Raw genomic sequence first — 21,099 nt, forward strand, 5'->3', positions numbered from 1 at the left:
TACTAAATGGCACGTGCCATAGAATTCACAGAGCAGTACACTTTACACTTAAATATGTGAAATAATGAAACCTTTGTTGTAAATTATAACAATAATAAAATTTGCCAAGGAGTTCTGATACTATTTAAAGGTACAGATCATAAATCTCAGAGACAGCTTTTAATATCCGTATATTTTACAGTACATATATCTTATAATCTTACATGTCAGTCTTCTTTTCTGCTGCATTAAATAACATCTAACCTGAGATTATATCCTGGAATATGGGGGGGGGTCAAAACTGCAAATAAATATATTTCCCATGCTGATTTGTGCTTACTGTAAGTGTTTGTGAGCAAATCAAAGGTAAATAAGATAAAATTGCAGAATTGAGATCATCATTGTTTGTAAATGGCTCCCCTCTCACTTACTTACATACAGGAAGTCCCTCTAAGCATCAGGATCTGGCTCCTAAATGTCTAGAAGCCCCCCAGTCATGTCTGAGTAAAGGTAAGGCTAATGAGTGTCAAACGGAAGTCCCAGTTAAAAGGGAGTACAGAAGGCTCTACCCAACCTCTCAGATTGGGATTTTATACTGTACATGCAGCTGGTTTTCTAACGTGCCAGGTTTCTAGAAATATGGGAGAATAAAGCCTATATAATGTTATTGCTGTATGTTATGGGCAGCCAAAAAGTACGGCGCATCTGTTCCACAAGTGAAATGTCTTTGCTACAGGGAGCGGGCCAGGGCACTGGAGGGTCTGGTTGCGGGGGGCCTAATTTGCACACAAAGGAGAGAGGGTGCTAGTCTGGAGGGACCCATGGCTCCCGACTCGAGTATAAGCCGAGGGTGAATTTTTCAGCATATTTTGGGTGCTAAAAAACTAGGCTTATACTCGAGTATATACAGTATAGTGTGACATTTATATTGTATATATACAGTATAGTGTGACATTTATATTGTATATATACAGTATAGTGTGACATTTATATTGTATATATACAGTATAGTGTGACATTTATATTGTATATATACAGTACAGTGTGACATTTATATTGTATATATACAGTATAGTGTGCCATTTATACTCTATATATACAGTATAGTGTGACATTTATATTGTATATATACAGTATAGTGTGACATTTATATTCTATATATACAGTATAGTGTGACATTTATATTGTATATATACAGTATAGTGTGACATTTATATTGTATATATACAGTACAGTGTGACATTTATATTGTGTATATATACAGTATAGTGTGACATTTATACTCTATATATACAGTATAGTGTGACAGTTATATTCTATATATACAGTATAGTGTGACATTTATATTGTATATATACAGTATAGTGTGCCATTTATACTCTATATATACAGTACAGTGTGACATTTATATTGTATATATACAGTATAGTGTGACATTTATATTGTATATATACAGTACAGTGTGACATTTATATTGTATATATACAGTACAGTGTGACATTTATATTGTGTATATATACAGTATAGTGTGACATTTATACTCTATATATACAGGATAGTGTGACATTTATATTGTATATATACAGTACAGTGTGACATTTATATTGTATATATACAGTATAGTGTGCCATTTATACTCTATATATACAGTATAGTGTGACATTTATATTGTATATATACAGTATAGTGTGACATTTATATTGTATATATACAGTACAGTGTGACATTTATATTGTATATATACAGTATAGTGTGCTATTTATACTCTATATATACAGTATAGTGTGACATTTATATTGTATATATACAGTATAGTGTGCCATTTATAGTGTATATATACAGTATAGTGTGACATTTATATTGTATATATACAGTATAGTGTGCCATTTATACTCTATATATACAGTATAGTGTGACATTTATATTGTATATATACAGTATAGTGTGACATTTATATTGTATATATACAGTACAGTGTGACATTTATATTGTATATATACAGTATAGTGTGCCATTTATATTCTATATATACTTTTTTTTTTTTTTTCATTTTTAACCCGCCTAGACCAGAAGGGCTGGCCGTACATAGCTCCGGAAACCCAGGGACTCCCACCTGCCGATTTTCTTTACCATATCATCGCCCAACCCCATCCTCGCGGCCTCCGTTGCCGCACCTATCCGGAAGGAGTGTGTACCAAAGTCTTCCGGTTTTACCCCGATGGCCTGTAGACCTAGACGCAGTACCTTACCAAATTGGAACCGGGTCAGTGGACTACCATCCTCATGAATCAACAGCGAAGGACCCAAGTCTGGTCTCACCTCCATGTACCTTTTCAAGCATCCCAGTGGGCAAGCCCGCCCCCCATCCAATCTGTATAGTGTTATCACGGCACCTTTTCCCCACATGTCCGTCTTTGACCTCCCCAGCCTGATGACAACTCGTTCCCTGTCAACTTGTGTGTCCGTGAATGCCAGGCCCCCCAGAACCGCTTTGCTTTTACTGGTTAGCTCTCCCACTCTAAACGCTCCAAAAAAGGCCAGGGCAAATGCCGCCTGGAACAACCGAACCTCGAATTCGGAAAAACACACCTGCATAAGCACGGCTTGCAATTTTCCCAGCAGTTCGAATGAAATGGGGTGCCTGGCATCCTTGGAAACTTTCCCTCTCTTTAAACCCTTGACTGCTTGCCTTATGATGAACTCCTTAGTCAGATCTTCTACACCTGATAGTTTGAACAGGAATGCCAGTCCTGCCATGCGCTTCCCCACTACCGCCGCTGACTTTCTTTGTTCCACTAGCCACACTATGTACCAGACCAAAGCGTCCCGTCTGTCCTCCCTGGTCCTGAAACCACCTGCCCACTTCTCCAGCTGCCACCACACTTCCCACACCTTACCATATGCCACCCAAGTGGATTCCGCGACTGACGCTTTCACCAACTCCATTATTCGCCGTCCCCCAGCTGCCACAGCTGACTTGGGAAAGGAGTCCCCTCCTTTTCTGCCGTTGGTGCCACCTGCCAAAATCGCTCCCATTGAGAGCGAGAGAGGGCGTCAGCGATATTATTCTTGCACCCTTCCACATGGTGAGCCCTGCTACTAATGTTCAGCTTAAGACAGCGCAAAACTAGGGCCCTCAGTAACCTGAGTACCGGTGGGGAGGATGCCGATCAATTGTTGATACCTTGAACAACACCCATGTTGTCCGAGTGGAAAACTATCCGCCTATTTCTTAACTCTCTTTCCCAAATGAACATGGCCACTACTATGGGGAACAGTTCGAGGAAGACCAGATTGCGCACTAACCCTGCCTCCACCCAGTCCTGCAGCCATTGTGCTGCGCACCACTGGCCTGCCAAATAAGCTCCAAAGCCCTTGCTGCCTGCTGCATCTGTGTAGAGTTCAAGTTCCTGCGCCGTGGTTTCTGATGCCCGGAACAAAACTCTACCGTTGAAACCGGTTAGGAATGTTTTCCACACCCTTAAATCTGCCCTGACCTCCTTGCCTAGTCTCACATGGTGATGTGGTGCCCTTGCTCCCGCTGTAGCCTGCGCTAGTCTTCTGCTGAATACTCTGCCGACTGGGATGACCCTGCATGCGAAGTTCAGCTTGCCTAGCACGGACTGCAGCCTCTGGAGAGTAGCCTTTTTGTCCCTACGCAAGCTGCCCACTTCACGCATGAGGTCCTCAACCTTTTGGGTTGGGAGCCGGCACTCTCCCGCCACCGAGTCAATCTCTAAGCCCAAAAACCTCATCACTGTTGCTGGCCCTTCCGTCTTATCTGCCGCTAGTGGGACCCCGAAGTTAGACGCAACTTCTTGCAGTGTTTCCAGCAGGTGGAAACATGTATCCGCCTTTGCCTGCCCGACGCAGAAAAAGTCGTCTAGGTAGTGGACCACTGAGCTAAATCCTGACCTCACCTTAACAACCCATTCCAGAAAGGTGCTGAAGGCCTCAAAGTGGGCGCAGGATATAGCGCAGCCCATTGGTAGGCATAGGTCCACGAAATATTCCCCTTCGAACCAGCAGCCTAGCAAGTGATGGCACTCTGGATGTATCGGAAGCAAGCGGAAGGCCGACTCTATATCGGCTTTTGCCATCAGCGCGCCATGCCCCGCTATGCGCACCAGGTCGGCCGCCCGGTCAAATGACGTATATGACACTGAACATAGTTCTTTATCAATGTCGTCATTGACCGATTCACCTTTTGGGTGTGAGAGATGGTGAATGAGCCTAAATTTTCCGGGTTCTTTTTTCGGGACCACCCCCAGGGGGGAGACCCTCAGGTTGTCCAGGGGCGGGTTGCTGAACGGGCCCGCCATCCTGCCCAACTCTACCTCCTTGCTAAGCTTATCCCTCACCACGTCCGGGTGCTGTGCTGCTGACTTCAGGTTGCGCAATATCATTTTCCCCACCCTCTCCCGGAATGGAATCCTAAAACCCTCCCTAAACCCCTCACTCAAAAGTACCGCGGCCTCCCGTTTACCGTAGCCACGGGAGCATCGCGCCTAACCTCACTGGGGTCTTCCCCTTTTGCAGTTTCCCCTGGCTTGCCGGTCCCTTTTCCCTTCTTGAAGCAACGGGCGTATGAATGGGAGCCTCCGCAGTTGGAGCATTCGTGCTTGTATTTGCACGCAGTGCCCCACTTGCAGGTGCTCTCATTAAACTGCCAGCAGTATCCAGGCTTGGTCGGGGCCGAGGTGGCTCCCTGTTGCAACCCCCCGGCCCCTCTTTGAAAGGGACCCGCTCTCTGTGCCATCATGAGCTTGAGCCAGAGGGTGATGTCCATCTGGTCCCATCTCATGGTAGGGTTGGCGGCTAGCCGCTGGCGGAACTGTTCGTCGTACCGCCACCAGGCTAGCCCTCCATATGTCCGGAATGCCTCCCAAATGCCATCTACGTAACAGAAGAGCGCCGAGCATTTTTCGGGGGTCTTCTCCCCGATAATACTGGCCAGAATACTGAAGGCCCTCAGCCAGTTGCCAAAGGTTTTTGGCAACCTTCTGTAGCGCTTCTTCTTCTCTTCCTCCTCCTTTTTACTGTCTTTTTTGTCATCCTCCTTAAGTTCTAGCACTTCGTCCAGTGGAAGTAGGGAGAAGATTTCTACGAACTCCCCCTTCCAAATTTTTTCTTTTTGCTCCTGTTTAACGTGCACCCCGAGCGGACCCGCAAAGGCCACATAGGCATTTTGGCGGGCCGTTTCTGCTATGCCGCTCGTGAGCTCCTCCCTTTCCTTTTCCCTTGCTTTGTTCTCATCCTCGGTTTCCCCACCCTTAGTGGCACCCGACTCACTTGGCGGCTCCCTGGCTGCCTCCACCCCTACGCCTGTGGGTATCACTGGTGCTGTCAGGGTTGTCACCCGCTCCGCCACTGGTCCTGCCTTCCCAGCCCACACCTGTGAAAAGCTAGCTCCACCTTCCCCTGCTTGCCGGCCCTCCCATCCTGCCAGAAATTGTTTTAGCCCCTCCAGTAGTGCTGTTGTGTTACCAGCCTGCCCCCTTCCGTGTGTTCCCTTGTGTCTCGCTCACCTCCTGACCCACTGGCCGTCTGGGCACACTGGACCGTTGCTGAACTGCCACTCCTCGCTGTTCTGCCGTCGTCGCTGGCTGACGGCCTCTGCTCCGCTGGTCTACTCTGGCTCCTGATGCTGGACCGACTCCGGGTGTCCCTCTCCTGCCTCCTTCTCGTCCCCGACCGGCTCCTGGAGTCTCGCTGCCGTTCCCGTCTGGCCTTCCTGGCTCCAGGGCTCGCCCGCCCTGAGCCGTCTGAACTGCTTCTGCGGGAAAAGAAAGAGCGAGAGCGCTCCCTCCTCCAGGACCTCCCCCGATCCCTGGACCTGCTCCTCTGGCGTCCTTGCCCTACTGACCCTCTGTAACGGGCTGCGCTGCTGATGCCACGTGGCCTGCTCCTGGACCTCCCCCGGAGTCTCGCCTCCCTGGACCGGCTCCTGTCTGTGCCTGCGTGTCTGCCCCTGCTGCTGCGGCTCCCATCCCGGCTCCTGTCCCAGCTCCTGTCCCGTGTCGCCCTTTCTGTGATCTTGGGTGTCCTGCCCCTCACAGCAGGCGTCCTCCCCCGCTCGGATCGCCCCACCCTTGGGCTTGACTCGCGTGCTCCGCTATTGCCACCTGTCTGTCCCCCTGCCTCCTGTCCTCCCGGGCTCTCGCTCACTGTGCGGGGTTCCTGGCCCCCAGCAGGTGCTGGGGCCGTGTTGCGCTGCCCTCCTGGCTGGCCCTGGGGGCCGGTGGCCTGACCTGCTCCTCTCCCTCTTCCCTTCTTCCCTGCTGCTGAGCGACTCACTGTGGGGCCCTTAGTGCTTCCCCCCTCCTTTGGTACCTGGGCCGTCCCCTCTTCCTGGGCCTCCGGTGCGGCGCCGCCGTCCCCGGGTGATGACGTCACCCGTGCGCACCGCGTCCTGTCTCTTATAGCGAGCGCGCTCCCTGCCGGGCCTCCCGATGTGGCCTGCTGCTCCCCTCTGGCCCTGTGACTGGTCACTTGCCTGCTCTCCTGGAGTCTTGCGGCCCCGGATTCCACTTCAGCGGTGCCTCTGCGGTGCTGTGCTGCTCCGGATGCTCCACTCGCACTCCTCCCTCTGCGTGGCCCTGGGCTGCTGCTGCGCCTTCTGCCCCTCCGGATCCGCTCTCCTTCCTCCGATGGGCTGAGGCGTTGGGGGGGTCTGGCTCTCCTCGTCGCCCTCCGTGTTGGGGCCGGGGTCCCGCTCAGGAGATCTTGCAGCTGGCTTCGGATCCATTCAGGTCCCTGCTGCTGGGCTGCCTCTCTGAAGTCCTGCACCAGGCGTTCCAGGCTGCTGCCGTCTCCCTCCATGCTGCTCCGTGGGTGCTGCTGCTGTTGGTCCATGATGCTGTTGATCCTGCTCCTTCTCCCGCCGGAATGCTGTGAGTTCACATCCGGGGAGGGTCCTGCCTTTTCCTTTGCCCTGCCTGTACCAACTGTAATATTCTGGGGTGAAAAAGGGGGTGGCTTTTCCTCCTAACATAGTCATGCCCTGCTTCCCTAACATTTTATTCGGGTCCCGTATAGTGTGACATTTATATTGTATATATACAGTATAGTGTGACATTTATATTGTATATATACAGTATAGTGTGACATTTATACTCTATATATAAGGTATAGTGTGACAGTTATATTCTATATATACAATATAGTGTGACATTTATATTGTATATATACAGTATAGTGTGACATTTATATTGTATATATACAGTATAGTGTGACATTTATATTGTATATATACAGTATAGTGTGCCATTTATACTCTATATATAAGGTATAGTGTGACATTTATATTGTATATATACAGTATAGTGTGACAGTTATATTCTATATATACAATACAGTGTGACATTTATATTCTATATATACAGTATAGTGTGACATTTATATTGTATATATACAGTATAGTGTGACATTTATATTCTATATATACAGTATAGTGTGGCATTTATATTGTATATATACAGTATAGTGTGACATTTATATTGTATATATACAGTACAGTGTGACATTTATATTGTATATATACAGTATAGTGTGCCATTTATATTCTATATATACAGTATAGTGTGACATTTATATTGTATATATACAGTATAGTGTGACATTTATATTGTATATATACAGTATAGTGTGACATTTATATTGTATATATACAGTATAGTGTGACATTTATATTGTATATATACAGTATAGTGTGCCATTTATACTCTATATATAAGGTATAGTGTGACAGTTATATTCTATATATACAATACAGTGTGACATTTATATTGTATATATACAGTATAGTGTGACATTTATATTGTATATATACAGTATAGTGTGACATTTATATTGTATATATACAGTACAGTGTGACATTTATATTGTATATATACAGTATAGTGTGCCATTTATACTCTATATATAAGGTATAGTGTGACAGTTATATTCTATATATACAATACAGTGTGACATTTATATTGTATATATACAGTATAGTGTGACATTTATATTGTATATATACAGTACAGTGTGACATTTATATTGTATATATACAGTATAGTGTGCCATTTATACTCTATATATAAGGTATAGTGTGACAGTTATATTCTATATATACAGTATAGTGTGACATTTATATTGTATATATACAGTATAGTGTGACATTTATATTGTATATATACAGTATAGTGACATTTATACTCTATATATACAGTATAGTGTGACAGTTATATTCTATATATACAGTATAGTGTGACATTTATATTGTATATATACAGTATAGTGTGCCATTTATACTCTATATATACAGTACAGTGTGACAGTTATATTCTATATATACAGTACAGTGTGACATTTATATTGTATATATACAGTACAGTGTGACATTTATATTGTATATATACAGTATAGTGTGACAGTTATATTCTATATATACAGTATAGTGTGACATTTATATTGTATATCTACAGTATATAGTGAGTGGGTCCCTAAGCTAAGGTTATAGTGTGACATTTATATTGTATATATACAGTACAATGTGAAATTTATATTGTATATATACGGTATAGTATGACATTTATATTCTATATATACAGTATAGTGTGACATTTATATTGTATATATACAGTACAGTGTGAAATTTATATTCTATATATATGGTATAGTATGACATTTATATTCTATATATACAGTATAGTGTGACATTTATATTGTATATATACAGTATAGTGTGACATTTATATTGTATATATACAGTACAGTGTGACATTTATATTGTATATATACAGTACAGTGTGACATTACATTACATTAACATTTATTTATAAAGCGCCAACATTTTCCGCAGCGCTGTACAATAAGTGGGTTACATACATTGGACATACAGAGTAACATATACAGCAATCAATAACCGATACAAGAGGTGAAGGGAGCCCTGCCCAAAAGAGCTTACACTCTACAAGGAGAAAGGGTTGAGACACAAGGTGTGGAAATGGGCATGACCAGAGTTGTGAGAGGTGTGGCACAGGGTATTGCTAAACTAGATTAGGGTAAGCTTCTCTAAATAAATGTGTTTTTAGAGATCTCTTGAAGGCAGAGAGATTGGGAGAAAGTCTGACAGTTTGTGGGAGCGAATTCCAGAGAAGGGGGGCAGCCCTTGCAAAGTCTTGAATGCGAGTGTGTGAGGGGGGAATGGGAGAGGAGTTGGGGAGCAGGTCAGTAGGGGGGTAACAAGCGGGTTGGATGGTACCTAGAGATGAGTTCAGAGATGTAGGGTGGGGCAGTGTTATGGACTGCTTTAAATGTGAGGGTCAATAGTTTGAATTTTATCCTGGATGGTAGGGGAAGCCAGCGCAGGGATTGGCAGAGCGGCACGGCAGAGGGATTGGCAGAGCGGCACGGCAGGGGGATTGGCAGAGCGGCACGGCAGAGGAGGAGCGGTTGGAGAGGTGTATGAGCCTGGCAGCAGAATTCATTATGGACTGGAGAGGGGACAGGCTTTGGAGGGGAAGGCCAATTAATAGGGAGTTACAGTAGTCCAGGCGAGATATTATAAGAGAGTGAATAAGAATTTTGGCAGCATCTTGGGTGATAAATGATCGGATTTTGGAGATATTTCTTAGGTGAAAGTGACATGATTTGATAAGACATTTATATTGTATATATACAGTATAGTGTGACATTTATATTCTATATATACAGTATAGTGTGACATTTATATTCTATATATACAGTATATAGTGAGTGGGCCCCTAAGCTCAGGTTATACTGTGACATTTATATTGTATATATACAGTATATAGTGAGTGGGTCCCTAAGCTCAGGTTATACTGTGACATTTATATTGTATATATACAGTATATAGTGAGTGGGCCCCTAAGCTCAGGTAAGTGCCAGCAGCACAGAGTATGGGCAGGGAATCAGCAGAAAAGAAGATGGGGGGCTACTGGGGAATATTTCAGAAATTAGAAACTTTCTAAATGCTTTTACCAGACAGTATTGGGCACATGACAGTAGATACTGCCCAGTGTGCCATTACCTTTAAGGAAAGTCAGCTGATTACATGGAGAGGAAGGGGATGTAGATGTGTAAAATGCGCTGCTGGATAATAGCGCTTTATAAATTGTGCCTATGAATCAGGCTTGCCAGGTAACCTTATTATGTTGTTGTGGTTTGTTTGTTTTTTCTATAGAAAAAAGTCTTCCAGAAACATCCCGGGATAAACACAGAATTATTATTATAATCTGTGCCAGCCTTACCATCGTTTCTTTTGTCTGTATTTGCCTTCTATTGAAAAGACTTGGTAAGTACCCAAAGCGACCCCTTGCAACTTGGTATTCATGATTAGTGATGAGCAAAATTTTTTGCCAGGCATTGATTCCCAGCGAATTTCTGTGTTTCGCCATTGGTGGATTCATTCATGAACCAAACGCAAAAATTCGCCATCATTTGTTCGTGTTAAAATGGGTGCAGTCAAGTCAAAATGATCGCGGTTCACAAATGTTTCTGAAGTTTTGTTCATTTTTCGTTGCAGCGAAACGGGACGGATTCGCTCATCACTATTTATGATTAGTGATGAGCGAATCTGTTCCGTTTCGCTTCGCCGAAAAATTCGCAAATCTTTCAAAATATCCGCGAAACAGCGAAAAATTCGCGAAACCGCGAAAATGTCTTGCGACAAAAAAAATTGTCGCACGCGGCTATTATTTTGTCACGTGGCTATTGTTTCGTCGCCCGCAGCTATTGTTTTGTCGCCCGCGGCTATTGTTTCGTCGCACGCGGCTATTGTTTTGTCGCACGCGGCTATTGTTTCGTCGCCCGCGACTATTGTTTTGTCGCACGGCTATTGTTTCGTCGCACGCGGCTATTATTTTGTCGCACGGCTATTGTTTCGTCGCCCGCGGCTATTGTTTTGTCGCACGGCTATTGTTTCGTCGCACGCGGCTATTATTTTGTCGCGCGGCTATTGTTTCGTCGCCCGCAACTATTGTTTTGTCGCACACGGCTATTATTTTGTCACGCGGCTATTATTTTGTCGCCCGCGACTATTCTTTTTTGACACTGGTGACAATTTTTGGATGTGCGGCGAATCCATGCCTGGCAAAACTTTTCGCCCATCACTATTTATGATATGTAGAAATGTAATGTTTATGTGTATAATTTGTAATTCCAGGTTATTGCCAGCCACAACCTTCTGATAAACTTACAGCAAGAGCATATACCTTCTGCCACAGCAAACATGAATCTGGTCAGTATTACAGGGCATAAAGCAAAGGGATTTGCTGTTTAAAATGTAACATTTCATCCCTGGACATATTTATTATTTATTTGTATTAAATCTAATACAATAAGAATACAAAGAGCAACCTGTGCATTTTAGGCCTCTGGATATTGTCTGTATTAATGAGCCTGTCTCATATATCTACAGCTCCCCAGTCTCTTCCTTGTGTAAAAATGTTTCTCACATTCTGGACAAATTCACCACGGGCGACAGTTTTTTTTTGACGCACAACATTTTCACCGTTTTGTGAATCTTTTGAAAGATTCGCTAATTTTCCAGTGAAGTGAAACGGGACAGATCCGCTAATCACTATTAGGCACCCCACCAGTAATATTTGCTTTCTTCATCCCTTAAGCACCATGTTATGACCCTAAAAAATAATTCCAAATTATTTTCTATTTTACTAGTTATGCAAAAAAAACTTAAACTTCACTACATAAATGAAATGCTTCAGTCTCAGAATTAACAATCACAGCAAGCAGGCAGGCGTGCCATTTTCTGACCACTGTTATTAAAGGAGATATATAAGATTAAACAAAACTCTAATTTTGTAGGCAATTATAAATAATATACAGTGCTGGTTTCCCTTTGGGTTAAAATGTTATTTTATCTGTAAAAATGGCCCCTTTATTGGATCTCCCTATAGATGCTCTTAGGTCCCTGTCACTGTATAAATGAAGGGTGGGTGGGTCCAAATAGTCCCCTAGTGGAAGCACAGTAGGAGGGGAATAGCCACAAGCAAAGACGGGCTCGAGTTCCCTATCAGGTCAGCCTAGCTGCTGATTGGTTCCTATCCTACAGTGCAGTGTACTGAGTGCCTGGGAAAGGAGGCAGCAGGAAGAGGAAGAGATGGGCAAGAGTAGTGGGGGTTTTGCAGAAATTTTCAATAAATCAGCCTGAAACACTACTTTTTGAAGCATATTCCTTCTATATTCATTGCCGCAGTATTGTTTTTTACACAATATGTCCCCTTGAAGACAAGCTTTGCATGGTTTATGTGCCAGAATGGAGGCCTCATGCCCAGGCTACAATAGACCTTGAGGAGAGATGGGAGATGAGAGGAGGGCAGTAACATTTAGGAAGTGCAGAATGGAAAGTGAAACTTACTGTCTGCCTGCCCTGACTGTCAGTGCAGGAGGTCCTGGAAGTACAGGTATAGGATCTCTTCTCGGGAAACCTGATATCCAGAAAGCCCCAAATTATATGAAGGCCATCTCACATAGAGTCCACTGTAAGCAAATATTTCAGTTTTCTTTAAATTATTTCCTTTTCTCTGTAATAATAAAACAATACCTGTACTTGATCCCAACTAAGATATAATTACCCCTTATTGGGGGCAGAACAGTCCTATTGGGTTTATTTAATGGTTAAATGATTCCCTTTTCTCTGTAATAATAAAACAGTACCTGTACTTGATCCCAACTAAGATATAATTACCCCTTATTGGGGGCAGAACAGCCCTATTGGGTTTATTTAATGGTTAAATGATTCCCTTCTCTCTGTAATAATAAAACAGTACCTGTACTTGATCCCAACTAAGATATAATTACCCCCTATTGGGGGCAGAACAGCCCTATTGGGTTTATTTCATGGTTAAATGATTCCCTTTTCTCAGTAATAATAAAACAGTACCTGTACTTGATCCCGACTAAGATATAATTACCCCTTATTGGGGGCAGAACAGTCCTATTGGGTTTATTTAATGGTTAAATGATTCCCTTTTCTCTGTAATAATAAAACAGTACCTGTACTTGATCCCAACTAAGATATAATTACCCCTTATTGGGGGCAGAACAGCCCTATTGGGTTTATTTAATGGTTAAATGATTCCCTTTTCTCTGTAATAATAAAACAGTACCTGTACTTGATCCCAACTAAGATATAATTACCCCTTATTGGGGGCAGAACAGTCCTATTGGGTTTATTTAATGGTTAAATGATTCCCTTTTCTCTGTAATAATAAAACAGTACCTGTACTTGATCCCAACTAAGATATAATTACCCCTTATTGGGGCAGAACAGCCCTATTGGGTTTATTTAATGGTTAAATGATTTCCTTTTTCTGTGTAATAACAAAACAGTAGCTGCTACTTTATAGAAACTATACTGCATGATTTCATGCCAAAACATTCCTTTTTGGTTTATTTCATGTTTGTATGTTTTATAACAGACAATGGATGGTGATACAGATAACAAAAAAACCTGGTATGGGACCTGTTATCCAAACATTCTGGATAATAAGTCCCTTACCTGTATAACCAAGAGCTGTGCTGAGCCTGGGTAAACTGCCCTGACCCAGCACAGCCAGTATATAAGCAGCACTGAGGGCAGCCTGTGCAGGGAGGGTTTCTGAGAATTAACCCCTGTGTTGCCAGCCCTGCAGCATTCTGTGATTACTTTTTAACTTTTTAACATTTCTAAGATTTTCCTCTTGTTTTTTTCTTTGCAGTGAATGGGAATGTGGTGGGATTCAACATCAAATGTGAGGGGCCAGTAACCGAGGACAGAACAACCCCCCTTGTTATGAATGGGAAAGTGAATCACACATAGAAACCGTGTATCTGTATGTTACAGGGTCAGTTTCAATATAAATCGCATTTAATGATCACCGTGCTTGCCTTATAGATCGTGGATGACTTGGGATTTACATACAGAGCCACAGACTACTTTCTTGAGGACCTTCCTTCATTTTCTCTTCATTTTTCACTGAGACAGATTATTTACAGATTATTACAGATTATTATTACAGATTATTACAGATTATTATTATTACAGATTATTTACAGATAACCATCAGATCCAAACTAATGAAAAAAGTGTTATGAATTGTATATATGTATGTATATCTTTAAGTGCTACTTATGTATGCAGAGCTGTACAGTAGAATGATAGATAATGTAGATAACTAGAAAGGGAAGTTTGAGAACAAACTCCATGTTGGGTTGAAAATGTGAAGTCACTCAATAAAATCTAGAAACCTTGGACCCACAGTTATTCAGTAAAAACCCCTGTGCAAAGTTTGGGGACCCTGGTTTTAATAGTGTCTGATTGGCAGCAATTTCAATTTCCCCACTGAAAATCAACAAGTAACATCTGATTGGCGGTTGGTGGCTCCGCCCACTTTTTCTAAACTGGAACTGCAGTTACCCAATGACTAACTCTGCAAATTTTGGGGACCTTAGTATTAATATTGAAAGAATGGCAACAGTTTAAATGTACCGTATATACTCAAGTATAAGCCGAGTTTTCCAGCTCTCAAAATGTGCTAAAAAAGGTATCCTCGGCTTATACTCGAGGCTAGCATCCTACCGGCGTGCGTCGCAAGTAACAAGTAATCCGGCAGTGCTTCTTCATGACAAGTAATCCGGTAGTGCTCCTTCGTGGTGCCACATGCACCACCCCCATGCGCCGCTCCACCCCCACCCCATGCCCACCCATGCGTCGCACACACACGCCCTCACGTCGCACGCATGTCGTTTGGAGGAGCACTGCCGGATACTAAAATCTGAATTCAGGTAATGGCTGGGTCAGTGGACTCAAATATCACTTGGGGCTTTCAAGATTATATTAATAGCCCCTAATAGAAGCAATATCATAGGAATGCCAAGGTTATGCACTGTCCAATAGAAATGGGGAGCAAAGCATGGGAAACAGGTAAGGGCATTAGGGTAACAACAGCCTGTAGGTGCCCCTCTTTAGTAATGGCCCCTGAGTGTGTGCTTATTCTTGCCCCATAGTCTCTACTTGTTTCTCTACTTATGCTGTTTGTGCTTTTCCCTATATGTTGCAACAAGTATTACATTGCTAAAAGATCTTTTTGGAACAAACTCCAGCCATTATGGCACACAGGTGTTTGACTTTGACATCTTAATATTATTAAAATAGGAAGTCTCGTCTGGCTTTGCACAATGAAAACGTTATTCCAAGTACCGTATATACTTGAGTATAAACTGATCCGAATATAATATATAACATAATAGGGCTGATTCACTAAAGTGTGATAAAACGTGGGCTATTTATAGCGTGCGTTAAAAATTTTATCACGTCTAAATTTTTGCGACTTATCACACGATTCACTATAAGCATACTTGCGCTAATTTACGCGCGATATTGCATGCGGCATTTACCTCACGAAGACTATTTTCGTGCGATATTTGACGGTACATGCGCTAATTAACACCCGCGTATAGTCGCCGCAAATAGATAGTAGCCGCATATGAATTGTCATCACATATAAATGGTAGCATATAATTAGTAGCTGCTTATAAATAGTAACTGCTCGTGATGAGCGAATGTGTTCTGTTTATCTTTAGCAAAAAATTTGCAATGTCATGCGGCCAAAAAAATAGTTGCTCGCAACTATTTATATGCGGCTACAATTGATGAAATGTTTCGCCAGGCATGGATTTGCGGCAAATTTTTGTATGTGTGGCAAATTTTTTCATGCGTTTTTCCATTGGCGGATTGTTTTGCGAAACGCATGAAAAAATTCGCCGTGGAAAAATTTGCCGCATGTCCAAAACTTCGCCGCAAATCCATGCCTGGCGAAACATTTCATCACTTGGAGCCGCATATAAATAGTCGTGCGAATAAACGCACGCCATGTTAGCCATACACGCCAATACTTGCGGAAAATTACTGTATTAAAAATGACCATTTCGCTGCAAACTGGCGGCTGCGTTACTCTGGGGGAAACACAGACTTGAATAAATAACACTGTAAGTCCATATTTTATTGCCAAAAGCTCATTTACTGTACTTTTCTATAATTATCGCCTGCCTGAAGTAGGTGTTATTTTTCGCATAGACTAATGCGATATTTTGCGCGCCTAAGTGATTGTGAATCATGCGCTAGTATTCTTTTCAGTGCGCTATTTAACGCATGCGGTTGTGTGAAAAATAACGCATGCAATACGCGACTTAACGCACGCGGTAATACTGTAGTGAATTGCGCGCTAATTTTCGCGTCTATTTTAACGCAAAAAAAAATGTGCAATAAAATTAGCTCTAATATATTATGTTGGATGCTTATGTTAGGCTTATACTCGAGTCAGTAAGTTTTCCAGTTTTCTTAGGTAAAATTAGGTACCTTGGCTTATATTCGGATCGGCTTATACTCGAGTATATACGGTAAACATATGAAGTCTATAGGTGAAATCTGATTGGCTGCTGTTGGTCCTGCCCACTTTTCTAAACTTTGAACGTAGTCACCCAGTGACAAACTGTGCAAACTTTGGGAACCCTGGCATCAAACCAATAAAATTCAATAGGTGAAATCTGATTGGCTGTTGGTGTCTCCGCCAACTTTTTCAAAACTAAAACTGCAGTCCCCTAGTGACCAACTGTAAAAAGTTTGGGGACCCCGGGGTTATTACTGTGAGAATGGCAGCAGGTTGGATTTCCACCAAGTCAATAGGTAAAATCTGATTGACTGTTCACAGCTCCGCCCACTTTTGGGCATCCAACAATCATCATATTTTCATTCAGGCTGAGCCCATGACTGTGTGATTCAAGTTTGGGGGGTGTAGCCTCAAAGCTGTAAGTGCGGCAGCAGTTTCAATTTCCCCATAAAAGCCAATGGGTGAAATTTGATTGGCTGTTGTTGGCCCATCCCACTTTGGGGTCATCAACAAATGTCGCTGTTTCATTCGGAGTGACCCCATGATTATGTTATTCAAGTTTGGGGGGTGTAGCTTCAAAGCTACACCCTCACAGACCCCATTACCTCACTTTATGCACTCTCCCCAGGACTTTGCTGAGTTCTTCATGAACAAAGTGGAGTCCATTCGCAATCAGATTCCCCCCTCTACTAATATAAACCAGCTCCTCCTCCTCAGCCCCTTCTGCATGTCTTAACTCTTTTGGTCCCGTAACTGTCTCAGAAGTCTCCCACCTTCTTTTGTCTGTTCCCCTCACCACTTGCTCTCTAGACCCCATGCCTTCTTATCTGCTCAAACACTGTGCTGCTGAACTTACTCCGGCTCTTACTCACATCTTCAGCTCTTCTCTGACTTCTGGAAGTTTCCCCTCTTCCTTCAAACAGGCCTGTGTCAAGCCTATTCTTAAAAAGGCCATGCTGGACCAGTCCTGTCTCTCTAACTACCGCCCTGTCTCACTTCTACCGCTTGCCTCCAAAAGTCTTCTCCCGTAAAGTACCCCAAGGCTCTGTACTTAATGTGGGGGTACCCCAAGGCTCTGTACTTAATGTGGGGGTACCCCAGGGCTCTGTACTTAATGTGGGGGTACCCCAAGACTCTGTACTTAATGTGGTGGTACCCCAAGGCTCTGTACTTAATGTGGGGGTACCCCGAGGCTCTGTACTTAATGTGGGGGTACCCCAAGGCTCTGTACTTAATGTGGGGGTACCCCAAGGCTCTGTACTTGGGCCATTGTTGTTCTCCCTTTACACGCTGTCTTTGGGAGATCTTATCCATTCATTCGGCTTTAAATCCCATCTGTATGCTGATGATATCCAAATTTATTTGTCGACCCCTTCGTTAACAGTTGAAACTGAGAGTCAAAACTGCCTCCTGGCTATCTCTAACTGCCCCCTGGCTATCTCTAACTGGATGAACCAACGCCACCTCAAACAGAACCTAACAAAAACTGAACGAATGATCTTTCCGCCTAAGCCTGGTCCTACCCCCCCTTCTCTATCTCTATTGATGGCACCCTCATCAACCCAGTCGATTCGGCGCGTTGTTTGGGGGGATCTTTGACTCCAGTCTCTCCTTCTCTGACCATATTAACACCACTGTCAAAACCTGTCACTTTTTCCTGCGCAATATTGCCAAAATCCCTTTCTTTCTACTGCAACAGCTAAGCTGCTCATGTATGCTCTCATCCTATCCCGACTTGACTACTGTAACCTGCTACTAACCGGCCTCCCTAACTCCCATCTTTCCCCCCTACAGTCTATATTAAATACTGCTGCCAGAATTCTCCTCCTCTCACCCAGGAGAGCTCAGGCCCTTCCCCTGCTAAAGTCCTTATCGTGGCTCCTATTAAACAAAGAATATCTTACAAACTCCTTCTCCTAACCTTCCCCCCATTCCTCTGCCCCTCACTACATCTCTTCCCTTGGGTCTCCATATGTTCCTGGCCGACTCCTTCGTTCCTTGCAGAGCAATCATTTGGTTGCGCCCCCCACTACTACTGCTGTTTCCCGCCTTAACCCTTTCTGCCCTGCTGCCCCTCACATTGGGAATGCCCTCCCTGATTTCCTCAGGAGAGAATCCTCCCTCAGTCTTTTTAAAACTAAACTTAAAGACTCCCTTTTGGGGCACTCGCCCAGCACCTGATCTGGGAACTGGCACTTATATTGTAGTGTCACCCACTGTGACCTACAGCACTTATATTTGCCTATTTGAGTCTGTAAGTTACCCTCCCATATAGATTGTAAGCTCTACGGGGCAGGGACCTCCATCCTCTTGTGCCTTTGACTCTTACCCTCCCATATAGATTGTAAGCTCTACGGGGCAGGGACCTCCATCCTCTTGTGTCTGTGACTCTTACCCTCCCATATAGATTGTAAGCTCTACGGGGCAGGGACCTCCATCCTCTTGTGTCTTTGACTCTTATCTTATTACAATTGTATCTTTTATTTATTTGTATTTATTGTTATACTGTGTATTTATCTATTATTATCTTAATAACCCCCTGTTTATATTAATGTATTCTACTGTACAGCGCTGCGTACATAAGTAGCACTTTATAAATAAACATATACATACATGCATGCAGAAAGACCAGACCAACAAACAGAGGGGAGGAACACAGCAGGCGAAGCAACATAGTCATCCCATATGTCGCTGGAACATCAGAAAAAATTAGGAGAATTTTCAACAAGCATCGCATTCCTGTGTTTTTCAAACCCAGCAACACCCTGAGACAAAAGCTGGTGCACCCTAAAGACCCTACACCCAAGCACATGAAAAGTAATGTGGTCTATGCTGTCCAGTGTAGAGACGAGTGCTCTGACTTATACACTGAGGAGACAAAACAACCTCTCTGTAAGAGAATGGCCCAACATAGGTGGGCAAACTCCTCAGGACAAGACTCAGCAGTCTCTCTACACCTCAAAGAAAAAGGTCACTCTTTTGAGGACAGTAATGTGCATATCTTGGACCGAGAGGACAGATGGTTTGAAAGAGGTGTGAAAGAGGCCATTTATGCCAGCCTGCAAAAACCATCCCTGAACAGAGGAGGGGGCCTGAGACACCGCTTGTCACCAACATACAATGGCGCGTTGACATCCTTACCCCGGCAGTTTCACAACAATTCACACTTCCAGTCATGTACTTTGAAGGTTTAACACCTTCATCAATGAGAATCATGGTACCATTGTGATTGTATCATACCTTCTTACACCTGTCAGTTTCAGCCAACACCTAACTGAACAAGTTCAATGGAACCATTGTGATTGGATGCCTGTGACTGTACTACCATCAAGAGTTTAAATACCGGGGAATTCCCTACCACTCATTTGAACTGAAGAAGCCACTCGGATGAGTGGTGAAACGTTTTCAAGAAAAACTCAGAAAAGTCCAGTTGTTTTAGACTTAATTCTTCTAGATATTGTATATCATGACCTGGATAAATGAGAATCTTCATAGACATACATACATACATACATACATACATACATACAAAGCTGTAAGAGTGGCAGCAGTTTGAAAATCTTCCCTGTCAAAGTCAATGGGAAAATTGGGGGGTTCGGAGCTATAGGGCAAAGAAGTATGGGGAGTTTGGGTGCTGTACCCCTAAAACAGTAGGAGGAGTAGCGTTTAGAAAATGGGGGGCGCTAAGAAGAAGAAGAAGAAGCGGAAGAATCAGCTGAAGTGGAAGAACAGTCTGTGGGGGTTTTCAACCCAACATAACAACTTATAATAAACTTAAGTTTTGTCTTTGATGCTCTAAAAGTGAACCCCAACCTCTGAGTGTGTAACTGTGTTGTGTGCCTTATCCCTCTGCATGCTGTATGCTGATTAACCCTTTGACTGCTGGTAATGTCAGTTCCTTACATTAACCCTTTTACTACTAGAGTGCTTGGCATCACTCATCGCCAGTGTGAGAGTGGTGGCAGCAAGGTTTGTATAAGTTTAGTGGGGGTTGGTTTGTCTTTGGGGTGCTGTGACGTTAGCCTAATCTGCGTTAAAAGTGTGTGAGACTGAGCAGGGGACCCTCTAGACAGCCACACATAAAGTCATGCACATCTGAAGTGGCGTAATCATAACAATTAATATCTTTGAGAAATGTATCAGTTCATTAGCACTTTTCTGGCTTTTGGGAAAACATAGCTGATAGTTGAGAAAGTGCTATTAAACAGGGAATGATACTGAACTGCTCTACATCTGTCTGAATTCACCATTCAACTTTGTGTTTTGGTACCAAGACCCTAAAACTTTTTTTCTTACTATTACCCCCTGTTATCTCCTGAGGAGGGATGGGGGCATTTAGACTCAGTCCGGTCAAAATATTTCAGCCAGCACAACAAGTAAAGTGCAAGCAGGGCTTAGCCCTTGCGTGTTTATTCAAAATGCAACGTTTCGGGGGCGTACCCCTTCGTCAGGCATACAGACACACAGCAGTGCACATGATTAAATAGTCACAACATTAACATATGTGATTGTTTGGTTGATATATTAACCTTTAAAACACTCTAAAAAACTTTATCAGAATTGTGCAATACATGATTCACAAAAACTTTGATGAATTATATTAAACAGAATTAACCATCCTTCCCAGTATTCAGTGTCCATACGTGAAACCTCCATAAGCAAGGCATAGTTCAAACAATGGGTATAGATCTGCAAAAATGAATACATAAAAATCCATAAA

General features: G+C 43.2%; 1 protein-coding gene across 4 annotated transcripts in view; it reads left to right on the top strand.

Annotated features, from left to right (window-relative positions):
• The window catches only part of LOC100496169 (selection and upkeep of intraepithelial T-cells protein 6), an 84,445-nt gene extending 70,203 nt beyond the window's left edge, over window positions 1–14,242 (top strand). For all 4 annotated transcript variants that reach the window (XM_018089611.2, XM_031891212.1, XM_018089612.2 and 1 more), the window contains 4 exons: window positions 421–489; window positions 10,172–10,282; window positions 11,153–11,227; window positions 13,710–14,242. In XM_018089611.2, the coding sequence (XP_017945100.1) occupies window positions 421–489; window positions 10,172–10,282; window positions 11,153–11,227; window positions 13,710–13,810 (356 nt within the window). In that variant the 3' untranslated portion in view covers window positions 13,811–14,242. The remainder of the gene's footprint in view (window positions 1–420; window positions 490–10,171; window positions 10,283–11,152; window positions 11,228–13,709) is intronic.
• Window positions 14,243–21,099: the final 6,857 nt, after the last annotated feature.

The sequence above is a fragment of the Xenopus tropicalis genome, chromosome 8 (genome assembly GCF_000004195.4).
Source record: "Xenopus tropicalis strain Nigerian chromosome 8, UCB_Xtro_10.0, whole genome shotgun sequence".
Lineage (NCBI taxonomy): Eukaryota > Metazoa > Chordata > Amphibia > Anura > Pipidae > Xenopus > Xenopus tropicalis.